Consider the following 25933-nt stretch of genomic DNA (forward strand, 5'->3'; position numbering starts at 1 on the left):
ACTATTCCATATTTCAATTTTGTTTCTGTAATAAAACCATGCAATTGTATCATGACCTTTATCTCACCCTAAATAATATGGTATAACTTGTATTTTATACATTTATCAGATATATATACATATATATGTTGTTTCTAAGTTCAAGTAAGTCTGAGGTCAGAGACCCGATGACTGATGTTGTCCCAGAAAGTAGAATTTCTGTGATGTATAAATGATAGTTGATCACTCCAACAGAACTGCTTGAGGAATTATAGCTTATAGAGTTGCTTGGCAGATGAAATCACTTGACTAATTAGAAAATAATGCATTATGCTGTGCCTAGAAAAATCACGGAGCAGCGGGAGCAGAACTGCGTTCTGAGTTACTGTGGACTGCCAGTCACAACAAAACCCGTGCCTTGTATTCTTTATCTTTTTTTTTTTTTTTTTTTTTCCTTATTCCTACAGCCCAGAAATTGAAACAGACCCTGGAGCCTTGTGATACTGAATATCCAGCGTTTGTCTCTGAGCGCACCATCAAGGAAACCTCAGGGAACATTGCTTGTGAAGACTGCTCCAAGTAAGCGCAGCCCCCCACCCCTACCCCTTTCTGCTTAGTGTGGAACTTTCCTGGATGGGCTAGTGTGGCTGACAAGCACCAGATTATGCTGAGAGCTGGAAACATGGCTGCCCTCTTGTGTGAGAAAGTCTTTCCTTCAGCTTGAAAGAAACACCACTTGGCTTTGTTACATCATTTAGAATTGGGCAATCCTTCAAATGTATGAAAATACATCCTAGAATATAGGAGATTTTTTCCTGCAGTTTGTAGATGGTTGGAAAAAGTTCTAATTGGTGTGTTTCCAATTGACAGCAATTTCAGCTGTTTGGGAAAAGTTCTTCAGTGTTTTTATTGACGGCACTGAGCCTCCAGGAATCACCCAAATCTGACATATTGGAAATGATTTCTTGGTGGCTTAGTATATGAGTGTACCTGATTACTAATGAGGTTGGCCCTCTTTCACTGGTTTTATTTGTCATTTGAGGGTCTTGGCCTCTTCATTCCTGTTGGCAGTTCTCTGCCTGGTGGCAGATCTAGTCCTACTGATTTAGGCATTCTTTCTATATTTCAGGTACAATTTCTTTGCAGGTCTTATTAGGAATATTTTGCATATATGTCTTCTTATTCCTTGGTCTATATCTTCTCATTTTATAGCTGTCTTTAGATATATATGAATTTTCTTTTGCTTATATTTTAATGTAGTCTAATTTGGTCTTATTTTCTTTGATTTGTGCATTTTGTGCCTTGTTTCAGAAACTAGTCTGCTCAAATGTAGTAAATGTATTCTCATATATTTTTATTCTGAACACTTCAAAGGATTGCATTTCACATTAGAACTTTAATATCTCTGGCATTTATTTACTCATGTGCGTGTCATGAGGTAGGATCTAATTTGGTCCTTTTCCATATACTTGGTTGGTTAACCATCACTTTTTATTGAGTAGTTTTTATTTTCCAACAGATTTACTATGACACCTGTGTCATAGTCTGAGTTCATATCTATATGCAAATCTATTTTCAGGTTTTATGGTCTGTCAATACCTGTGTCAACATCTTATCTCTTTAATTACTATTACTTTGTAATGTGGCTTGATATCCAGGAGAAAAAAAAAAATCTCTTTCTTATTCTTCTGCTAAGTCATCTTAACTATTCTTACCCTTTACTCTTTTATATTAATTATTTTTAGTGAAATATTATTCTCAATGCTAGGGTTTTGATTCAAATTTCTATTAAGTTATAGAATAATTTGAAGATGACTATTTTTTATGATATGAAATCTCTCCATTTGTAAGCTAAATCTCTCTCTTTTTTTTTTAATATGTCTCAATATAGATTTATTCCTAAACAGCTTATAGGGTTTTTTTTTTTGCTATCAGAAATGGCATATATTTAAAGTTACACTATCTGATTTGTAACTGCTAATATATGAGAATCTCTTTGATTTTTGTATATTGAATATTTTGTATCCAGCTGCTAACTGCCCTCTTAGATCTTTTGTGTATGGCTTCTCTTGGACATTTTTTCATACAGAGTAATATCATTTGTAAAATTTTACTTTCCAATCTCTATAATTAGTTGCTTTATCTCACTGGACCTCTGATACATTGTTCATTAGAAGTTCCGGGAGTAGATAACTGTATCTTGTTGCTAATTTAAAGAATTTACTTACATTTATTCCATGTTAAGTATGATATCTGCTATAAGGTTTTCAAATTCTAGGAAAATACAAGTCATATAAAATTTACCATTGTAACTATTTTTAGTGTACAATTTAAGGGTATTAAGCACATTCCCAATATTGTGCAGCCTTAATTATTGTCCATTTCCTGAATTGTTGTATGTTTTTGGTAACCTTTTATTAGATTACAGAAAACGTCAAGTGTATTTGTTGCCATGGTTATTGTTACTGCTTAAAACTTGACTAGATGTTAAAATTTATCAAAAATTTTTTCTACATCCATCACTAGAATAATTTTAATTTGTTAAATTTAAGTCATGAACTATATCATATATAAGTATCTTTAATAGTGGATGGGTTATCTAATATGAAAATATCCTTGCTTTCCCAAGATGGACTTTCATTGTCATGATTACAAAAAATAAAAAAATAAAAACAAAAACCAAAATGCTATTACTAGATTAATTTGCTCACATTATATTTTGAGAATTTTTATCTGTTCTCAAAAAGGAAAGCAGGCTTTACTCTTCCTTTCTTGTACCTGGCTTTGCTATTTGCTAAGATCATTTTATTGTCACAAAATTACTTGGAGAGTTTTTCCTATTTCTCTAGTATCTTTAACATTTTGTGTAAGATTAAATTATCTGTTTCTTATAGATTTAGTGCAACTTACCGATAAAATTGTCAGTGGCAGATGGGTTTTTGCTTATTTGTTTTTGTGTGTGAGCAAATTTTCAGTTATTGAATTAGTTTCTTCAGTGGCTAGATATCATCTCTTTGGAATTTCCATTTCTTTTTGAAATGATTTTGGCAATTATATTTCTCAGAGAATTACCTATTTCATCTCACTTTTCCAGTTTATTACATTTGTTTGTTAATAGTGTTCTCTTTTCATTAAAAATCCTATAATATTTGTGATTTTGCCCCTTTTAAATCAGCCTCTCTCCCTCCTCTTCCTCATTCCTCTCTCTTTCTCTCTTTCTCTCTCTCTCCTCCTCACACGCTCCTGTTTCCTCCTTTCCTTTCTCCCTTTCTCTCCATTCTCGCAGAAATATGTTTGTTTTATTTTTCTGTTCAAAGAACCATCATTCAGTTTGTCTCATTCTCTCTGTTACTTCTTTGACTTTCTAATTCATTTATTTTGCTTCTTATATGCATCATTACCTTTCTTCTATGTTTTTGGAATTTGTTTTTTATTTTCTACCATTTTGTGTTTGATGCCCAACTTTTTCAGCTTCATTTGTATGTTTACATACATATATAGTAAGAATTGTATGTATATATGCATATGTAGATAAAATTTCTCTCTATATTCCAATTTATCTATGTAAATTTAATAAAGAGATTTTCATTATTATTCAGCTCTAACAATTTTCTAACTTTCGTCATTTTTGGATTTATAAATTTTTAAGTAGAGTTTTAAGGTTTCCTAATATAGATGAGCTTTGAGGCTTTAAAAAAATTGATATATAATTAAATGACATCGTGGTCTGTATAACACATTTCTTTTAGTATGTGTGAAACTTGCTTTGTTTCCCAGTATTTATCCATGTGTTTTTGCAAGGAAGTTTCATTCTCTAAAAGCTGAGTGCATGGATTAATATGCATCCATTGGATCAGCTGTGTTAGCTGTGTTTCAAACTTTTTTTTTTTTTTTTTTTGGGGGGTCTGGTCTGTTTACATGTCAAGCTCTCACTAGGCTTATGGATTTTTCCATTTCCTCATGTCATTCAGTTTGTAATGCCTTTTTTTGGCTTTTTGGGGCCGCACCCACAGCATATGGAAGTTCCCAGGCTAGGAGTGGAATCGCAGCTATAGCTGCCATCCTACACCACAGCCACAGAACTGCCAGATCTGAGCCCCATTTGCAACTTACACCACAGCTCACTGCAACATCAGATCCTTAATCCACTGAGTGAGAGCAGGGATCGAACCCTCAACCTCATGTTTCCTAGTTGGATTCGTTTCTGCTGCACTAGAACTGAAACTCCCTGCTTTTTATATCTTGAAGCTGTATTACCATGAACGTTTCTCTTCAAGAATGGTATAACTTCCTAATAAATCATTCCTTTTATCAATGTAATAACCTTCCTTCTACGAAGGTACTTTATGCTTTAATACTGATTTTGTTTCCAATAGCATAGGATTAGGAGTTCTTCTTTAGGTAATATTTTCTAGGCATATTTATCCCCTTCCCTCCATTTTCAGCTGTTTCTGTCATTTTGCATAAGGATTTTGTGTCATTAATAGAATATAGCTGGATTTGAAATTTTATTATCACTGGCTATTATTTGTAGATTTAATCTTTTAAAATTGATCATGTTTTCCAGTAAGCTTAGATTTATTTCTATCATCATTTCGTGTTTTCTATTCCCCATGCTTTTTCTTTTCTTCTCTTATTTTTTGCCTTCTAATATATTCGCTCAGTTTCTTTATTCCTTTTTTTACCCTCATTATGTGTTTCTTTTTTTTAATTTTATTGGAATATAGTTGTCTTGAAATGTTGTGTTATCTCTAGGTATACAGCAAAATGATATATATATATATAAATATATATGTAATATATAATATATATGTTATATATATATAAATATATATATATGTAATATATATATATATATCAGCCATACATATACATCTATCAATTCTTTTTCAGATTCTATTCCCATATAGGCCATCACAGTATATTGAGTAGATTTACCTGTGCTATCAATAGGTCCTTGTTATTTATTGATTTATGATAGTGCGTATACGCCACTCCCAATCCCTGAAATTGTCCCTCCCCAATGTTTCCCCTTTAGTAAACATAAGTTTGGTTCTGAAAACTTTGAATCTGTTTCTGTTTTGTGAATAAGTTATTTTGTATCATTTTTCTGTCTTTCTTTTTTTTCCTTTTAGGGCAACACCCACAGCATGTGGAGGTTTCCATGCTAGGGGTCAAATCAGAGCTATAGCTGCCCACCTACACCATAGCCCCAGCAATACCAGATCCGAGCTACATTTGCAACCTACACCACAGCTCACAGCGACACTGGATCCTTAACCCACTGAGCAAGCCCAGGGATCGAACCTGTATGCTCATGGATACTAGTCAGATTCGTTTCCACTGACAGGAACTCCTCTTTTGTATCATTTTTATTAGTTTCCACGTACCAGTGATCTCGTGATACTTGTGTTTCTCTTTCTGACTTCATTTAGTATGATCAACTCTAAGTCCTCCAGGTTGCTGCACATGGCCTTATTTCATTCTTTTTTTTATGGCTGAGTAACATTCCATTGTATATATATACCACATGTTTTTTATCCATTTCTCTGTTGAGGAACATTTAGGTTGCTTCCATGTCTCAGCTATTGTAAATAGTACTGCAGGGAACATTAGGCTGAATGTATCTTTTTGAATTATGGTTTTCTTCAGGTATATGCACAGGAGTGGGATTGCTGGATCATATGGTAGCTCAATATTCAATTTTTTAAGGAACCTCCATAGTGGTTGTACCAATTTGCATTCTTGCAAACAGTTTTGGAAGGTTCCCTTTTCTCCACACTCTCTCCAGCACTTGCTGTTTGTCAAATTTTTACTTTTTTTTTTTTTTTTTCGGCTGCGCCTGAAGCAAGTGGGAGTTCCCATGCCAGGGATTGAACCTGCACCACAGCAGTGACTCGAGCCACTGCAGTGACAATACCAGATCCTTAACCTGCTGCACCAAAAGAGAAAACGGAACTCCTGTGTGTGGACTTTTTGATGATGGCCATTCCAGCTGATGTGAGTTGATACCTGAGTGTAGTTTTGATTTGCATTTCTCTCATGATTAGTGATGTTGAACATTGTTTCATGTGCTTTGGGGCCATCTATCTGTCTTCTTTGGAGAAATGTCTATTTAGATCATCTGACCTTTTTTTTTTTTTTATTGGGTTGTTGTTTTGTTTGTTTCGTTTTGCTTTTCTGATATAAAGCTGTACGAGGAGCTCCTGTTGTGGCTCAGTGGGTTAAGAACCCTACATAGTGTCCATGAGGGTGCAAGTCTGATCCCTTGCCTGGCTCAGTGGGTTAAGTATCTGGTGTTGCTGCAAGCTGTGGTGTAGGTCACAGATGAGGCTTGAATCTAGTGTTGTCGTGACTGTAATATAGCCCCAGCTGTATTTCCGATTTGACCCCTAGCCCAGGAACTTTCATATGCCACAGGTGTGGCCATAAAAAGAAAAGAAAAAGATGTGTGGGAATTTTGTACATTTTGGAGATTAATCCACTGTTGGTTGCTTCATTTGCAAATGTTTTCTCCTGTTCTGTGAGTTGCCTTTTTTTTTTTTTAATGGTTTCCTTTGCTATGCAGAAACTTTTAAGTTTAATATAAATTTCAGATATTCAAAGAATCCATTGAGATTTTAATAAGGCTGTCTTTTTTTAAGTTCTGTGAGTTTCTTTGCTTATTTTAAAAATACATGTATTCTTTTATAGAGAGTCTTATTCTTGAGCTTTCTACACCAAATAATAAAGGCCTTTTAAGATTACTTTAATAGTTTAGATTTGAAGTTACCAATCCTTCTATTTCTTGTGTCTGCTTTCTTTCCTGGTTGATTATTTTCTCATGTGTTTGTTATTTTTGACTGTGAACTTATTTTTGAACAGAATAGAGCCTGAGTTTTTCTCTTTACAGTAGATTTACATTTGGGCTTCAATCCTGTGTCCTATTGGTATTGACTATGTGGGAGTACTGTTGTGTTAGTTTTTGTATCTAGAAGTCTGTGAATGTAATCACAGTAAATATTTTTCCTAAGCAGTATGACGTTTAGGCTTACAGTTTGATTTCACACTCTAATATTGTTTTTTCCATTCAGAGCCATAGGGAGCACCATATTTCAGTTTTTTACACTTAGCTGTAACTGTACAAGTTGGTTTTTAGCATCTTTTCTTTTTTCTTTTTTTTAAAATAATTCAATGAATTTTATTATATTTATAGCTGTACAGTCATCGTCATAGCCTAATTTTACAATACGTCCATCCCAAACCCCCAGTCCCCCTCCCTTTTCTTTTCTCCACCCCCTCTCCCTCTCCAGCATTTATTGTTTGTAGACTTTTTTATGATGGCCATTCTGGCTGGTGTAAGGTGGTACCTCATAGTAGTTTTGATTTGCATTTCTCTAATAATTAGTGATGTTGAGCATCTTTTCATGTGTTTTTTTGGCCATCCGTATGTCTTTTTTGGAGAAATGTATATTTAGATATTCTGCCATATTTCTTTTTTTCTTTTTTCTTTTCACAGTTGCACCTGTGGCATATGGAAGTTCCCAGGCTAGGGGTCAAACCAGAGCTGCAGCTATAGGCCTACACCACATCCACGGCAACACTGGTTTTGAGCCACATATGAAATCTATGCATAGCTTGTAGCAACGCCAGATCCTTAACCCATTGACCAAGGCCAAGGATCCAACCTCATCCTCACGGACACCATGTCAGGTTCTTAATCCATTGAGCTACAACAGGAACTCCTTTTTCTTTTTTTTAAATGTTCACACCTATGGCATACGGAAGTCCCCTATGCTGTACCTGCAGCAACTCAGGATCCTTTAACCCACTGTGCTGGGCCAGGATTCAAGCCTGCATCTCTGCATAGATATAAGCTGCTACAGTTGAATTTTTAACCCACTGAACCACAGCAGGAACTCCTTAGTGTCTTTTCTTGTAAGTTCTTTTATATTTAAACACACTTGTTTTGTTTTACTATTTCATCCAGCATGTTTAGAGCAGAATAGCTTCTGTATTTACCCAACCCACCATGCTATAGTTTACTGTATCAGCTGAGGACTTTAGAGCCACCACAGTAAGGTACTGAAGTGTGGTGGTTTAGTGCAGAGGCTATGGAATCAGAGGGTTCAGAGTGTGAGTTCTAACTTCATTAATTGTTAATTGTGTGACCTTGAGCAAAAATCTAAACTCTCTGAAACTGATTTTGGGGATTAATAATGCTAAGCCATAGGCTTTTTGTAAGAACTAAGTCAGAAAATTTATGTTGTGAATTTAGCATAATGCCTGGAACAGTCAGTATTCAATAAATGGCAACACTTAATGTAAGCATAATACTACACAAACTTAATATAAAAAGTTTTTAACACATATAAACCATTCTGTTGAACTGTGAATGTTCCTTTTCATAGTCTAACATCACTACTATAGAATTCTCTGGAGAAAAAAGTACAACATATATGTATCTCAGATGACCAAAGTTCATGCATGATTTAAGGATTGTTGACCATTCCATGGTTTTGTGCCTCTGTAAAGTGGACTCCATTGGATTTATAATGATCATGAACCTTTTTGAGCAGAAGGACATTCTCTACCCTGTCATCATAACTGCAAAGCCCATATCCCTTGGCAAACGGTAGGTGATCATATTTAGTGGAGTAAATTAGGTTTCTCATTTCCATTCTAAGTGAGAAAACATAGAACCAAGATAAATGAGCTACTAGGGAAAGCAGTATGTTTCCTTATTGACTCATAGTTAGAAATAAGAGATAGGAATGATGTTTGATTAAAATTAGTGATCTTAAGATTTCAAACTGGAGAGAAGACTACCTTTCATTCAATCGGAGGTTAATGTGTTCTTGCTATAGCCCAGAAACTGTGTAGGCGCTTTGGAGAAACCAAGGATGGATAAGATAAGAAGTTAATGCAGGAGGTATTTACATTTGCCATGAGCAGTCTGTTTCAGAGTTTAGATTCCATATTGGGTTGAGGACTTGCAGGAGTTTGGGAAATTGAGTAAGGCCATATACTTCATTTGCTGGCAGCAGTGAAAAAATACTGCAGCCTTGCAAAGATTTTGCTTTCAAAACTTTATTTCAAGACCACCACCTAGCAGCTCAGTCATAAACTACATAATAAGCGATGATAAAGGGTCTAGGGTCTGAGTGAGGAGAGAAACAGGGGCTGGTACTTTCTTTTTCAGTAAATTTTCTATTGACATATAGCACATACAAAAAAGTATACAAACTAAGTTTGCCACTTGATTAGTTTTCTCATAAAGAGGACACATCTATGTAACCAGCATTCTGGCTAAGAAGTGAAAGAACCCCAAGAAGACCCCCAAGAAGCCCTCCATCTTCCCTTTCTGGGTGCAACCACCACTTACCATAAGATAGCCACTCTCTTGATTTCTGACATCATAGATTGGTTTTGCCGTTAGTTCTCAAGATTTAGTTCTTAAGATATAAGAGCTGATGCATGAATTACCTTAAAGGAGGTTTCTAAGGAATTTGCTTGGAAAACAAAAATAGGGCTTTAGGGAAAAAAAGTAAAGATAGTTTAGGACTTCAGTAAACATTTCTTGAGTGTGTGTTATATCCTAGACATTGGGCTATACTGTTGGGAGATAGTAATGAATGAGGCACACACAATTTCTTCCTTCATGGCGTTTACAAGCAGTTAACTAGGCAATATCAACACTCCGTGCTTAGGATTGGAGTAAATGTTGCATAGGAGCAGAGAAAGGGGACCTGGAGTGGTCAAGAGAGGCTTCTTGGAAGGAGTGGCATCTATAATAAGACCAGGTATGGAGGAGTTAGCAGGTAGGAGTATCAGGGCAGGGGGAAGAGCCTTGTGGAGGTAAAAGAAACTGTGGTTTGTTCAACAAATTGTTAGAAGTTCAGGGGAGTTGGAACACAGAGGTGGGAGTAAGGAGAAATGAGAGAAGAGGTGAGGAATAAGTACGGGCCAAATTGTGGTGTCCCTCTGATCCTGTGACAGAGAACTAGTTCTTTGAAAGACTTCAGATGCTACCCTGACATCAGTTTGGAATGACCACAAAGTTGTAAGGAAGGGAGAAAAAAATGATCAGATTCCAGATGATCAGAGAAATGACAACAGTAATAGTGACATTGGACCGACCTTTTGAAGCAGAATCTCCTGATTCAGACAGGTCATTTGCTGTACCTCTGAATGTACCCCTCACCAGCACGCACACTCTCTGGTCTTATTAGAGCAAACTCACCTGTTTCTTCTTCCTTCCCTTCTTTTCTTCATTCTCCTCTTTTCAGGGGTTAAAAATTGACAGGTTGGCTGGTGTGACTAGTTGAATAAGAAACCAATTCATGACTTTTTTTTCCTAATCCAAAAATTTTTGTGAGTCTTTGTTATAAAATTATGGTGTGATGTTGTTATCATTTTAAAATAGGCTCATAAAAAATAGTCTCATTGAAGGCTTGAGCTCTTTTATTCTTGTTTTTTGCATATCCCATTCTTTCTGCCTTTCCTTCCTCCGTTTTATGAAATAAAATTTATGAGATGATGTATGTGAGTATTTATCAAACAATTAAGATAACATTTTCCATTTTGTATGAGCTTTGTATTCTTGGAATGCAATATGGTAATAAGGAAAATGATGTTATTTGGCTTTTTGTAACCTTTCCCTTCTTGATGGCAGGTAGATTTTTCAGTACATTTGGGGCAGCTAGGCAGCTGAATTTGCCCATCTGCTTTACATTCAATGCGTGTAGAAACTTGTCAACCTTTGCTTGGAAAGAATGGGATTTTACAGGACAAATTCTTTAAAACAATTACTAATTTTTCACCAACTTTGTAGGTAACTTCAGGTCAGGGGCAGCAACATTCAAAAATAACACAATTCTACAGCATTTGGCCACGAGTGAGTTGGAAACTGAGTTTTGGTGAAAATTATAGTATTTCAAAAATTACGCACTAAGATCTTTTTCAAAGAAAAACATCTCGCCTCCCGCAATGGAACATACAAAACTGTGTCCATCACAAACCATTTTCAAGGCAGCGATTACTTTCCTCCACAAGCAATGGCAAAGCATAGAGCAGCAATCCCAAAAGACTGCACACTTCCCACGGGAACATGCTTCATGTAGCAGTTTGTTCATGGATTGTCATTAATAATCCTCCCATCTCAGAAGACATTAGATGACCTTGGTGCTTAAACATTTTGCTAGAACTCAGGAAACTGTGTCAGGTGTTCTAGCCATATTGTAGAAGTCTTTTTGGTCTCTAACAATCTTTGAAGACTGGCTGCTCCCAACTCTGTCTCTGTGTCCTGTTTCCAGAATCCCTTGTTGGTTTTACATGGAAAATACATCAAGAAGTGACTCAGTTTGCTCGAAATAGAAACCTTCACATTGGCAACTCCAAAAGTGGACATTTATCTGTCTATATCATAGACAGATATATTACAACAGAGGGGCAGTAAGCAATGTTTAAAAAAGGATTTTCAAAAATATAGGGTTTATTAAGAATGCAGGAGCCTAAAAGAAAATAAGAATTTACATAAGAATGTCATTAGGGTTGGTGGTTTGGCTGCTTTAACCAATAATTTTTGTCATTCAATATCCCACTGATTATTAAATTAATCTGTTATTCAAACAGCAATCTAAAACAACTCAGCCCATATTTTCTGGGCATTTGTGACTGTCAACAAGCTTAACAAAATTGGTTATCTAAAAAGAATGTGATGTTTTACTATTTTCCAGTACATTGCTTTTCTTCTTGATACCCTCCTCGCCCTTTGCTGAGAAAGGGATCCACAAAAGTTCCCTGGAATGAGAATCAGTTGCCAAGTTGAACACTTATAACCAATGTAAAAAATAATTAATCAAGAATGAAATTAAACACACATTACATTTTTAGCACCAGAACTTTAAAAATCTTGTCACATTTCAGTGCTGGCAAGATATTAATTTCTAAGGCAAATTAGATTTTTATGTTGTTTTGTGTGTCTGTGTATATGTCCTTTTGTTTAAAAAAGTAATATCACTCATCACTTTTCCTAAGAATTATGTTGCCATCAGTTTCACTTTGGGATCTACACACAAGCTTTGCTCATCTTTCTCGAAGCCCCCAAAGCTGTGGCTACACTCTTCTTCTCTCATCACTTCTCCCCATGCGCCTTTCATTTATCTGCTGAAATGAAAGCAAGTAATTGGTCTCGAAGCTGTGTTGACATGTTTCGTGGGCTACAGTTCAGCAAGCCATAGTTCAGGGATTCCATTTTCCTACAAATGACTCCAATTTCCTGTTGAGGTCTTTCGCTGGGTGGGCGATTTACCGCACACGTTCGTCTTCTCAGTGAATACCCTGCAGGTGTTCTTACCAAGTGGGTCTTCTGGAAACAACCTGTCCAGTGGACCCACGGCATGAAAGGGACGTGACATCTTCTTGGAGTAAAGGCTGGAGGATGGGCTCTGGAACTGGGCTACAGTCTGGGCCATCTCACTTAATCATGCAAAGATTTTAACCAGTTATTTAAACTTTCTACGTTTCAGTTTGCTCATCTCTGAAAGGGGTATAATACCTGCCTCACAGCATTTGTATGTGTGTTTAAACAAAGTATAACCCTCACATTTATCACAGTGTCCAGCACAGAGTAAATGCTTCTTAAATGGGAGATATTTTTATAGAGCACAATCCGCAAACCCATCTGTGTTGACAGTATTGTAGGAAAACCACAGAACTCCAGTCATTCCCCTCTTCCAGATTTCTTAGCCTAGAAGGTAAAACTAATAGTTTCAGTCAGGAAAAGTAGTTGGTGAGGTTTTTGCTCCAATGAGACTGTCCTAGATAAAATAGATCTTCCTGGATCTACTTGATCTTTTGGTTCATAAAAAATTTGGAATTTTGAATTAGGAACTATACATATTCGTAGCAATCAGATACTTCATTACACAAATTAGATGCAGACTTTGCCAGTGGGAGTACATGAGTGTCATGAATTATATAATTTGTAGGCGTTAAAATGTAATCGTTTTTAACCATCTAATTTGCAAGCATACACTAATTTATTGAAATATTTTTGTATCTCCTGCTCTATAGATTCTTGCCAAACTACTGTACTCAATCTTGTTTAAATGCATAAATAAATGTGATTCCATTTCCCATGAAAGAATCATTGGCCCTTTTAAACCGGCTTAGTTTGGTTCTGAGCAAGACAGCTTTCCTACTCTCTAGTGTAGAGTTAAGACCACCAAGGATCAAGTCTTTTCTTTTGTGCACCTTATTTTTCTCCAGATCTTCCCTGGTGTCATTTACTCACTTAGACTCACCATGTGTCTGGTAATGTGCAGAGATGTGGATTACCAAAATCAAAATAGTTCCTGTCCTTTAAATTTTACAGTGTTAAGCCTGTGCATCTCAGAAGGTGGTAGAAATAATTTCTTGATTCTAAAAGCAATTTCTTTCCATCACAAAAATATTTAAAATATGATTCTATCAAATCTAAATTTTTTTCAGCATTTTACCATATAATGTTGAGGACCTGCTACCCATCCCTTAATAAAGGGCTCCCTTTAAAAAGAAAAAAATATATATATATGTATAAAATGTGATATGGAGCTAGGTTTGAATATATGTATATACACACATGTGTATATATTATGGTATGGAGCTAGGTTTGAATAATTCAATACTAGCTCTTACAATGCGCAGCCTAGTTAGTGCTGTATGTTTGTGGTTGCTAAAAACATCTTGGCTTTAAACCTTAAAAAGGAGGAGGGCAAAATAAATGCTTATCTTGGGAGCTCTATTGGAACTGTTGAAATAGCGCCAGAAGATGAAAATGTGGTCCAAAAATATTAGAATAATCGGGATTAAAACCTCTGATTGATTTTTCTACCAATTCCTCTGAGTCCTAACTCAGTGAAGCAATTTGCTGGAGACAGAATTTCACTGATTCTCTTTCTCAGATGCTTAAAAGGAAAAAGTGCCGTATTCCAGAAGCAGCGATGATTACAACTTTGAGGTTCCAGATAGAGGGGCCATTGTTGTGTAGATGTTGCTATCTTTACTTGCCCTTTGATAAGCCATGTTTATAGAGGTTTCAGTAAAGGAAATGTTGTAAATTACTGTTTTCCCTCAAGAGTCCATGATGCAAAATGAGAGGGGCACATGTCTATAATGACTAGGCAGGTCTCTACCTGACATGAATTAGTCTCACAACAATTTCCCATTTGTACACTTCTTAATGTGTGGGAAAGCTGGGGTGGGAGCACATGTGAGTTTGGCTGGGCTCACAACACAGTGAGGCTTTCCTCTTCCATGCCGGAGGGTAGGAGACCAGCAGAGCCAAGGAATATTTTTAGAATGTTTATTTGCATGCGGAATGGAGGCGTGCAGAGCTGTCTCCACGCTGTTGACGTTCTCGAGTGGCCTTTCTGCGGTGCATTGTCTCCATCCCAATGGCTGTTTGCGCTGTGACGCCCACTACCCTCACCTCAAAGAGCAGTCTGTGTTCCTCCCTTGGGCTTCCTGGTGCTGCACCTGAAGTGGCTTAGCAAGTTGCCAAAACCCTATAGATGTGTGTTTATTAACTCTCCAGCTTGCCCTCCATTTGTTTAGCTTGGAAAGAGTTTATATGTTCCTGTGGGTATTAAAAGCCCATCTGATGTATTAAAGGAGCTCAAAGGATCGAAAAAGAAATGCTGTTTGAAAGGCAGCATATTGAATGTAGACATAAAACTTCTAGACACAAACCACTTTTTTCAAGAGACGTTCTACATGCTTAAGGAGGCAATTCATTTTTTCATGAGCTTTTTTCTGTGAGACCTGGATTTTCTCTTTTTCTTCAGAGGTCCTCCGCTTTCCTCCTTTCATGATTGCTTATGACTTTGACAAGAAGACCCCTTGGCAACATAGGGTAGAAGAAGGCATTCATGAGCCGCAATAATTGGAAGTCTAGATGATCACAGTCAGAAGGAAGTGGGAGAGATTCTCAGCTGGAATCATCATATCGGATGCTTCTCAAAACACTGCTATACTAACTTTTGGGAAACAAATGATGTATTTCATAAATGATTCCATTTCTATTGAAGTGTATGCCCCAGAAGTCTTAGATTATCTTAGTCGATCCAAGCCTATATGAGAAATCATATATGATTATTGTCTATTGAATGCCTACTTTGTGCCAAAAACTTCATGTCCATTTCCACATGTATTTTTCTTTCCATTTTTTCATTTCATCTCCATTTAATCAAGCAGGAACTAGAGGCAGAGGAGTTAAGTCTCCTAACGGGTGTTACAGAGCTTGTGAGGGCCAGATATAGTGAATCAAAGTCTGCCTGACTCCGAAGCCTGAGAGAGAATTCCTACAGCATCCAGCTGAATATTTCTCTGTCATGGTATTAAGTCAGCTGTAAAGCCATGTCAGACTTAGTTCATGTCTTGGTCAGTGTTCGCTTTGGAAACTGACAGTTTCACCATTCGCTTGACCTATGGGAAGAAGTCTACAAATATCCAGTTGGACAAAGCCATAAGCTTCCTGAATACCCATTTCATGCAAAGCTTTTTTTTTTTCTTTTTTGTCTTTTTGCTTTTTCTTGAGCCGCTTCCGCGGCATATGGAGATTCCTAGGCCAGGAGTCCAATCGGAGCTGCAGCCACCAGCCTACACCAGAGCCACAGCAACGAGGGAGCTGAGCCGCATCTGCGACCCACCCACAGCTCACGGCAATGCCGGATCCTTAACCCAATGAACAAGGCCAGGGATCGAACCCGCAACCTCATGGTTCCTAGTCGGATTCATTAACCACTGAGCCAAAACAGGAACTCCAAATGCAAATATTCACCCAACCTAACTGGAGGTTCTCTCACAGCACATAGCCCATTAGTATCCAAATATCTATTTATTTGTCTTCCTCCCCTACCAAATCAGGCTCCACGGGCTGGAATAATGGTACAAAGTAGTTCAGACTTTGGTGTCATGCAGACCAGCGTTTGAGTTCTCAATGCCATCACTTCCTAATTAGATGACCTTTGCTAGCTAGTAACTTACCCTTTTAGTTGCCACCTGCTCATTTGTAAAATGAAGATGCTAATAGTGCTTGCATCATTGGACTGATGCAAGCAACACAAGGTACAAGGTACAGTTATATAAAAAAAAAATGCTTCATTTAGAACCTGGCGTTTATTGGGCACTCTAAATATAGTTGGAGGTCTTATACTGAATTCATTGTAGATGGGCATGTTTAATGTTAATTCTTGTATTCCTAGCACTTAACATAGGGCCTTGTGTGTAAAATCATGCTCAGAAAATTGTTGCTTGAGACAAAGGTTCCCAGGAGAATAACTTTGTAAAGTGTGAGCAACAGGGTGGGGATATATGTAATTCTAGTAGCTGAGACACCTGTTATTTTGTGTGATATTTGAAAACAAGTATGTGTTTTGAAAACAGCTAGCTTGGATTCCTGAGAGTGAAAAGAGAACTTTATGATTCTCCTTAGGGAACGAGATGGTGGTGTAGAGTAAGGAGGGGGCTTGCCTGAGGTCCCACAGGGAAGGAAAAGCTGATGCTGGACTCAAAGCCCCATCCTTCTTTTAGGAATTTTTCTCACATTCATGCTTCTTCTCCATAGCTAATCATTATTAAATAATTATTAACTAACTAAATGCATATATGCAAGGTCTGATACAGAAACTTGATAAATAATTCAGGTTGTACACAAGCATACACAATGAGAATTGTCTCCCTCCACTAGTGACCCCATGCAACCTTTCTAGAGGGACAGTCACTGTTTCTAGGTACCAACGTATCCTTCCAGGGATGTCTTATGCAAACACAAATACACAGGTATATTAGATGCTTCACCACTTATTTTTTACAGGAATGACAGCATATTGTACATACTGTATGTCACCTTTTTTTACTTGCTAGATCTGAAACTCTCTTCTTGTCATTACATAGGTTTATCTTCTTTTTTTTTTAATGGTTACCTGATATTCCACTTGAGGGGTTCTTTTCATTTAGCTGTAATTGGACTTTTGGGTTTTTCTAAAATGTTGGCTACTTAAACCAAGTAGAAATGAATATCCTTGGGTAATATGTAATTTATCTGTCTATGTGATAAATTACTAGAAGAATCATTGGGTCAAAGGATATGTAATTTTGATAGATGCTGCAAAAATGCACTCTGGAGATGCTAACCAACTTGCACTTATACCAATTTAGGAGAATATATGTTAGTTATACTCTTACCAACAGTGTCTTATCAAAATGTTTCACCCTTTGCCAATCTCATACATGAAAAATGAAGTAGCTTTTCTTTTAATGATGAATGTTGAATATATTTCATATGTTTTAAGCTGTTTATATTTCCCTTTCTGTGTATTCGTTGATTATATTACTTATTTTTCTAAGTTGTTAGTCCTATGTTATTAGTCTCTTCTTTTAAAATATTGATATTAGACTTTAATATTGAGCTTATATAATAAGAAAATTAGCTATTAATTCTATGTATCCATTAAGAATAAATCCCATCATATTTATTTTTCTTATCACAAAAGTATCATGTGACTTTTATGGAAATGGTAAAGAATTATCCACAGTTTCATTATTTAGAAGTAAAACTACTGACAAGATTTTGCTATATTTACTTACATTCATGTTTTCTGTAGTCCCCCCACAAAGAGATGGTATTATAAACACTGTTTGATAACATGCCATTTTTTTTAAACTTGAAATGTCATAAGCATATTTCCTTGTCCTTAAATATTTCTGCAACACAATTTTAAAAAATGCTACAAAGTATATAGATTTACTAGTTTTTTTTTTTAACTAGCTTCATTTAGGCTATTTGTAATATTTGCTATATAAGCAATGCCACCATACATGAATATCTTTACTCCTAAAACTCTGTGTACCGATGTAATGATTTATTCTGGTATCAATTCCTACAAGTAAAGTACCTGGGAACTATGCTTTGTTAGGATAAGTCTTGATAAGAATCAGTTACATAGTAAAGATATAAATTTTTGTTTTTTTCTTATCATTCCTTTTTGTTTTGCTTAATTTTGAATATAAGCTATAACTTTTATAAAGAACAGATAATAGGTAGAAATTATCTTCCAGAAAACCTTCTTCAAGAAGATATGATACCAACTGTTACATAAACCTAAATGGTATGTTTTTATTTCTCATATTTAGGTGATAGGCTAAACCTGTTTGTAATTTAGCCTAAGTCTTAAGAAAAACAGAAAATACGGTAGTGATAGGCAGGTTTATGTTTTTAGTGCTTTTGTTAGTAATTATTTATAAACCTCCTTACATTATTTTTAAAAGACAGTTTTAACAAAAGGTATTGACTTCCAGCATGCCAAGTTCAGTTAATTATTTTAACTTAATAATAAGCCACATTAAAATGACATTATACAGGCTTGTTGAGGGGTCACAGAAAAATGAGATTCAGAAACATTTTTTGAATGTGTGAGCATGGCTGTAAGCATAACTATTCAGGAAAATTAAAACAACATGAAAAATTGTTGAGATTAATGACCACTGATTAAAACAGGATAAAGTGCTCAGGATGTATAAAGTCACGCAGTTCTCTGAGCAGGCCTGTGTGTTCCAGAAAGCTTACTTCGGTCTACAGTAAATCTCTCAAATGAATTATGCTAATGCTATTGATTCCAAACATTTCCTGACTGGCCTATTCATCCATTCTTATGTCACACCTCCACTGTTAAGGACTTGGGCTTCAGATGCATGCTTTTCAAGCACTGAAAATTGAATTAGTTTTTAAGAAAGGAGGCAAAACCAATAATATACAACCTTGTGTTCTAGTTTGGAAACTGTGCAGGCTAGAAAAGGAAGGATTGAATGGTTATGGTTCCTAGGATAATTCTAGCAATGCCTTCAAGCTAGGTCTCTACATATTATATGAAGCAGTTAGTTTATTTATTTATTTTTTTAATTTTATTTTTTTACAGAATAAAATACGTACATTTACACACAATTACATTCACACAGATTATTATAGCATGGATCTTAAGAAACAGATTAAGTGACTCCCACTGGAGAAGTGGAATGGAAAATATGCTGAGACAAATAGGAAATTTTTTCTATACTTTATCCCAATTTTATGGCTTTCATCTTTACTACTTAGTTTTATCTATTACATTTCAATTTTTCTTTAAAAATTAGCATTATATTAAATTGTTATATTATGCAACTAAAATTTATAAAGAAGAAAGCCTTATATACCATTAAATATTTTATATAGCATAGTAAAAAGAATAACAACTGGTAAGCATAACAAAAATAATACACCCTCTAAAAATAAGTAAAGTATAAAATGCATAAGTTGGTTAAAAAACAGTGTAGCAATATAAATATGTCCTCACAATTTGTTCCATCTCATTGATTCTTCAATAAAGGCATTACACCATTCTAGGTGGTGTGATAAGACATTATAGACTTTACATTGTACCATGGAGAGAAATGGTTATTAATAATACAATTGTAGAACTGTATTTAATTGTACAGTGGCATTATTTAATTATAATTATCGTAAATTCTTTGATGGAGAAGAAATCAGAATCAGATCTAAGAAGACTTCAGCATTCCAAGAATGATGTCAAATGACCCCATTCATGGTGGATTATGCACTTATTTACTATGAGATATATTTCTTCTCCAGAGATTCCTTGTTTGTGTATCAATTGTAGTTTCTGAACTACAATTCTGAAGTTTTGATGTAAGAGTCTATATGTATATGAGATTGTTTTAAATTGTTGTTCTCTTAATTGCAAGTTCATCTCTGGTGTCCCGCGTTTGTACCAAGCAGTTAGTTTAGATAACTGTCTACTAAAGCAGGGGCTAGTGAAGAGGCCAAAATATGTTAGCTCCATTGATGGAGCTGACTCAAGAGAAAGGTCTTGAATACACGTTTGCTTGAATTCTTTACTTAACCTTACTATGTAGAATACAAAATCAGTCCCATCAGTGATTCCCTGAACAGTGGACTAAAGTTGGTTTAAAAAGTAAATTGAGGAGTTCCTGTCGTGGCTCAGTGGTAAACCAATCCAACTAGGAATGATGAGGTTGTGGGTTCAATCCCTGGCCTTGCTCGGTGGGTTAAGGATCCAGCATTGCCGTGAGCTGTGGTGTAGGTTGCAGAAGTGGCTAGGATCCTGCATTGCTGTGGCTGTGGTGCAGGCTGGTGGCTACGGCTCTGATTGGACCCCTAGCCTGGGGACCTCCGTATGCTGTGGGTGCGGCCCTAAAAAGACAAAAAAAGAAAAAAATGAGTATATTGAGCACAGGGAACTCTACCCAATATTCTGTGATAGTCTATATGGGAAAAGAATCTGAAAGAAAGTAGATGTGTCTGCATGGGTAGCTGAATCACTTTGTTGAACAGCAGAAATTGTCATAACATTGTAAATCAACTATACTTCAATAAAAATTTTAAAAATGAAAAACACTAAAAAAGTAAATTGAGGAATTTCCTTGTGGCTCAGCGTGTTAAGGATCTGGCACTGTCACTGCTGTGGCACTGGCTACAGCTATAGCGCAGGTTTAGTCCCTGGCCCGGGAAGCTTTCACATGCCATGACCATGGTCAAAACCAGAAAGACAAAACAAACTAAAAGTAAATTGAACAGGGTGAAAGTGATAGCCATTCTTCTGGGGACATCTATGCTTATGGGCCATTTCATTAAACCATTTGACTTAGACTATTAATCATATAATAAGCCAGCTAGCTATATTGTGATGATCTCCCATCTTACATTTTTAAAATATCCCTTGTGATTTATTTTTAAGACAGCCACCATGAGCAAAGGAATTTTATTTTTTACTTTTTAAAATGCTATCATGTTTCTACTTTGTTTTCTCTGTCAGAATATGTAGCAGTTCTTTTTTATGGCTGAGTAGTATTCCATTGTGTATATATACCACCTCTTCCTAATCCAATCATCTGTTGATGGACATTTGGGTTGTTTCCATGTCTTGGCTGTTGTGAATAGTGCTTCAATGAACTGCATGTGTCTTTTTCAAGGAAAGTTTTGTCTGGATATATGCCCAAGAGTGGGATTTCTGGGTCATAAGGTAGTTCTATGTATAGATTTCTAAGGTACCTCCATACTGTTCTCCATAGTGGTTGTACCAGCTTACATTCCCACCAACAGTTCAGGAGGGTTCCCTTTCTCCACACCCCCTCCAGCATTTGTTACTTGTGGACTTATGAATGATAACCATTCTGACTGGTATGAGGTGGTACCTCATAGTAGTTTTGATTTGCATTTCTCTAATAATCAGTGATGTTGAGCATTTTCTCATGTACTTGTTGGCCATGTGTGTATCTTCATTGGAGAAATGTCTATTCAGGTCTTTTGCCCATTTTTCAATTGGGTTGTTGGCTTTTTTGTTGTGGAGTTGTATACGTTTTTTGTATATTTTAGAGATTAAGCCCTTGTCAGTTGCATCATTTGAAACAGACTATTGCCTTTGGAATGGATTAGCAATGAGATCCTGCTGTGTAGCACTGGGAACTATGTCTAGTCACTAATGATGGAGCATGATAATGTGAGAATAAAGAATGTACACACGTATGTGGAGTTCCTGTCGTGGCACAGTGGTTAACGAATCCGACTAGGAACCATGAGGTTGCAGGTTCGATCCCCGGCCTTGCTCAGTGAGTTAAGGATCCAGCATTGCCATGAACTGTGGTGTAGGTTGCGGACGCGGCTCTGATCTCACTTTGCTGGGGCTCTGGTGTAGGCCAGTGGCTACAGCTCCGATTCAACCCCTAGCCTGGTAACCTCCATATGCCGTGGAAGCAGCCCTAGAAAAGGCAAAAAGACAAAAAAAAAAAAAAGGAATGTATACATGTATGTGTAAACTGGGTCACTATGCTGTACAGTAGAAAATTGACAGAACACCGTAAACCAGCTATAATGGAAAAAAATAAAAATCAGCATATAAAATGAAAAAAAAAAGAATATGTAGCAGTTCTTTTAAACACAGGATGAGGCTCAGCAGAATCATCTGCTGCTACTTGTGGAAATGTGTGTTCCCAGACCTCACTCTGAACCTACTGATTCCCAGTCTCCAGGAGGTGGGTCTGGGAATCTATATTTTGCCCAAGTTCTCCAAATGAGGGAGATTTTCCTGGACTTCACTGTGGAAGTTTGATTCTTTCTCCTTTTTCTTAATTGGCATAAACTAGGAAGAAATCAGAGATAATTAAGAAAAAAAAAAAGAGAAAAAGATGAAAACTGAGCGTAAGGCAATGCCAAAAGTTTCATTTGCATCTGTCACCCTCCCCAAAGATTCAGAGATTGTTGGTGGTGAATTATCACTGAGTGTTCAGGGCCATAACTAGGGGATGTGGTTATAACACAACTGGGCTCAGAAGAAGATGGCTAAGCTAGTTTTCAGGCTGAGTTTATGAAAACTGAGTGACAGTTAAAAAGGGAGTAGTAATTATATAAATGAGCTGTGAATCAGGGCTTCAGGAAAACCTGAACAGAATCCGTCCAGGCATCACTGGCACTTTGGGGAGGAGGAATTTCAGAACTTGTGTCATAGAATCTTGGAGAAAGTATGTAATACCTCCCAATAAGAAGTTGTGCCCAGCTATGAACCAACACTAGGATGCAGAAGTAAGTCATTGCCATCAGTTTAGAAAAGCGGTAAAGTAAATAGGAATGGAGTTCACCACAGTGATTTTTAAAGGATGAGCCAAAATAACTGTTAGTGTATTATGGCATACATTTTCCCTCTCATTTTAGTGTATGTCTTATTTCATTTTTTTTTTCAGGGCCACACCCACTGTATATGGAGGTTCCCAGGCTAGGGATCCAATTGGAGCTGCAGCTGCCAGCCAACACAGGATCCGAGCCGCATCTGCAACCTACACCACAGCTCTCAAAAACTCTGGATCCCCAACCCACTAAGCAAGGCCAGGGATCGAACCCGCATCCTCACAGATAGTAGTCAGATTTGTTTCCATTGCACCACACCGGAAACTCCTGTTTTATTTCTTTATATAAATTGTCTTCTGTGATGTCACTTTTTCCCTCTGAAACAGTCTTTTTTTTTTTTTTTTCTTCTAGCATTACACATTTTTAAAGCAAAAAGTACAAGGTATACCCCTGCAGTTTTTAGATGAAAAAGTGAATATATTTTTAAAATGCATTTGTTTATGAAATTATTTGTTCCCTGTGCACACATGTGGTGGCAGACACTGTGGTGAGCACCAGCGATTAGGGATTGAGATTGTTTTCATTCTTATTCACAGCTGTATAGTGCTCTATTGTATGGATATATGAGAGTTTATCAACATGGTTTCCTATTGATAGACATTTTGTTTCTTTTCTTTTTCTTCTTTTAATTGCTGCACCTACAGAATGTGGACGTTCCCAGGCCAGGGATTGAATCTGAGTTGTAGCTGCAACCTACACCACAGCTGTGACATTGCTGGATCCTTTAACCCATTCACCTGGCCAGGGATTGAACCCACACCTCCACAGCCAGCCAAGCTGCTGCAGTCACATTCTTAACCCACAATGCCACAGCAGGAACTCTTCCAGTCTTTTCTTGGTTCACATGATCTTGCAACTAATAGCTTAACACACACGTAATTTACCGAATTTGGCGAGATATTTGGGGACAGATTCATAGAAGTGGGATTTCTAGGTGGAAGGGTAGACACATATATCATTTTCCTTATTGTTGCTTCTCATTCATGGAAGTATGCCATTTTGCATTTCTTCCAGCAAGGTAGAGAGTGCCTATTACTCTTTAGCCAGTGTGAACCTTGTCAAAACTCTTAGAGATTTTATTTTTTTCCCAATCAAAAAATGCTTTTATTATAGTTTCAATTTTAATATCTCTTATTAGAAATGAAATTGAAGATTTTTGGATGTATTAGAAATTTGTCTGTTTTAGTAAAATGTGTTGCAAATAATTTTCCGAAGTTTGCCTTTTAACTTTTTCAAGAAACTATTCTTTGATTTTTTTTAGACATTTCCTTTATTGTTCATTTTCTGTTTCTTTTATTATTGTTTATATTTTCTTGTATCTATTTTCTTCTCTTTGGGTTTTATTTGCTCTTTTTTTTCTAATTATTTAAGATAAAAACCTAGATTATTATTGTTAGATTGTTTTTCTTCTCTCAACATTTAAATCTACAAATTTCCCTTTAAGAATGATAATAGTATATTCCATAGACTTTTATATGTTACTTTTTTCTTTCTTTTTTTGCATTTTAGGGCCACACCTGCAGCAATTGGAAGTGCCCAGGCTAGGGGTCAAATCGGAGCTACAGCTGCTGGCCTACACCACAGACATAGCAATGCCAGATCCAAGCTGCATCTGCTACCAACACTGCAGCTCACGACAATGCCAGATCCTTAACCCACTGAGCGAGGCCAGGAATCAAACCTGCATCCTCATGGATACCAGTCAGGTGTATATCCCCCTGAGCCACAATGGAAACTCCTTATATGTTGCTTTTTAATTGTCTTCTAGTTAAAAATATTTTATAATCTACTTTGTGATTTCTTTTTTGATTTAGTTATTTAAAGTGTGTGTTTTAATTGTCCAGGTATTTGGAGTATTTCTTTATCCCTATTTCAACTCTTTTGCAGTTTAACAGCATATTCTATATGGTTTATATCCTTTGAAATTTTCTGAGACTTATTTTCTGGCTCAATATATTGCCATCTTGGTGAATATTCCACATGTACTTGAAAATAATTTGTATTTGGCAGTTGTTGGTTGGGGTATTTCATAAATGTCGATCAGGTCAAGATACTAATAGCGTTGATGAGATCATCTATGTCCTAAATGATTCATGGTCTAATAGTTGTATCAAGCACTGAAAAAGAATGGCTACTATCTCTAATTGTGTAGACTTCAGTATTTCTCTCTTTATAATTTTTTGATTCATTGTTTTGAGATTCTGTTAATAGGTATACACACTTAGGCTTTTTATGTCTTTTTGATTAACTATCTTATTTTTACTATTAAGAAATAGCCATCTGAACCTCTGGTGATATTCTCTGTATTTGTCTGATATTAATATACGAAACCAATTTTCTTCTGGTTACTACTTGCATGTTATATCTTGTACGGTTTTTTTATTTTTAGCTTGTCTGTGTCTTTAAGTGCACCTTTTGGAGGAGACATATATATGTATTTTGGTCTTACTTTTTAGTCCCTTTTGTTCTTGATATTGTTTATGGTATATTTTATTTTTATTCACATTTTAAATTTTCATACAATAAAATGTGTTCTTTTTGGCATAGAGTTCTATGAATTTTGACTAATACAACTGTATGTCTACTGTCACAATCAAGATATAATAGCCCCATTACCCTAGAAAATTCTCCTGAGGTGTCTTATTGTGGTCAACCAATCCCCCAAGCACAGCTCCTGATGAATAGTGATCTGTTTTCTTTGCCTATAATTTAGCCATTTCCAGAATATAATAGAATCATACAGATTGTAGCATGTGGAATCGTACAGAATGTAGCGTGTTGAATCTGGCTTAATTTACTTAGTAAAATGCACTTCAGGTTTATTTATGTAATATCTTGTAAAAGAAGTTACTTCCTTTTTATTACTGATTAGTATTCCAGTATGTGGTATACATACTAAGTACCACAGTTTGTTTATCCATTCTCCAGTTGAGGGATAGTTGGGCAGTTTGGAATTTTTAATGAATATGAATAAAACCAGTGTAAACGCTCATATACAGTTGTTTATATGAACATAAGTTGTCATTTCATTTGAATGAATGCCTAGAAGTTCAATTGAGTGACTGTATGTTTAATTGTATAAGAAATTGCCAAATTATGTTTAAAAATGTCTATACCATTTTGCCTTGCTAGAAGTAAATGAGAGTTCCAGTTTCCCCTTATCCTTGCCAGATTTGATATGGTTACTTATATTCATTTATTTGTACTTCCACCATTCTGAAAGTAACAGCACAATAG

General features: G+C 36.2%; 1 protein-coding gene across 26 annotated transcripts in view; it reads left to right on the plus strand.

Moving 5' to 3' along the window:
* Nucleotides 1–25933, plus strand: part of CACNA2D3 (calcium voltage-gated channel auxiliary subunit alpha2delta 3) — a 924345-nt gene that overhangs the window by 736885 nt on the left and 161527 nt on the right. For all 26 annotated transcript variants that reach the window (XR_014823278.1, XR_014823270.1, XR_014823269.1 and 23 more), the window contains one exon: nucleotides 447–558. Coding sequence is in view for 3 of the 26 variants with exons in the window: in XM_084988628.1 (XP_084844754.1) it covers nucleotides 447–558 (112 nt within the window). In the remaining 23 variants the exon portion in view is untranslated. The remainder of the gene's footprint in view (nucleotides 1–446; nucleotides 559–25933) is intronic.

Source organism: Sus scrofa, chromosome 13, assembly GCF_054392235.1.
Source record: "Sus scrofa isolate SSC_HxYL_T2T_F1_AM1 chromosome 13, Sscrofa_HxYL_maternal_Yorkshire_Landrace_v2.0, whole genome shotgun sequence".
NCBI classification, from domain to species: Eukaryota; Metazoa; Chordata; class Mammalia; order Artiodactyla; family Suidae; genus Sus; species Sus scrofa.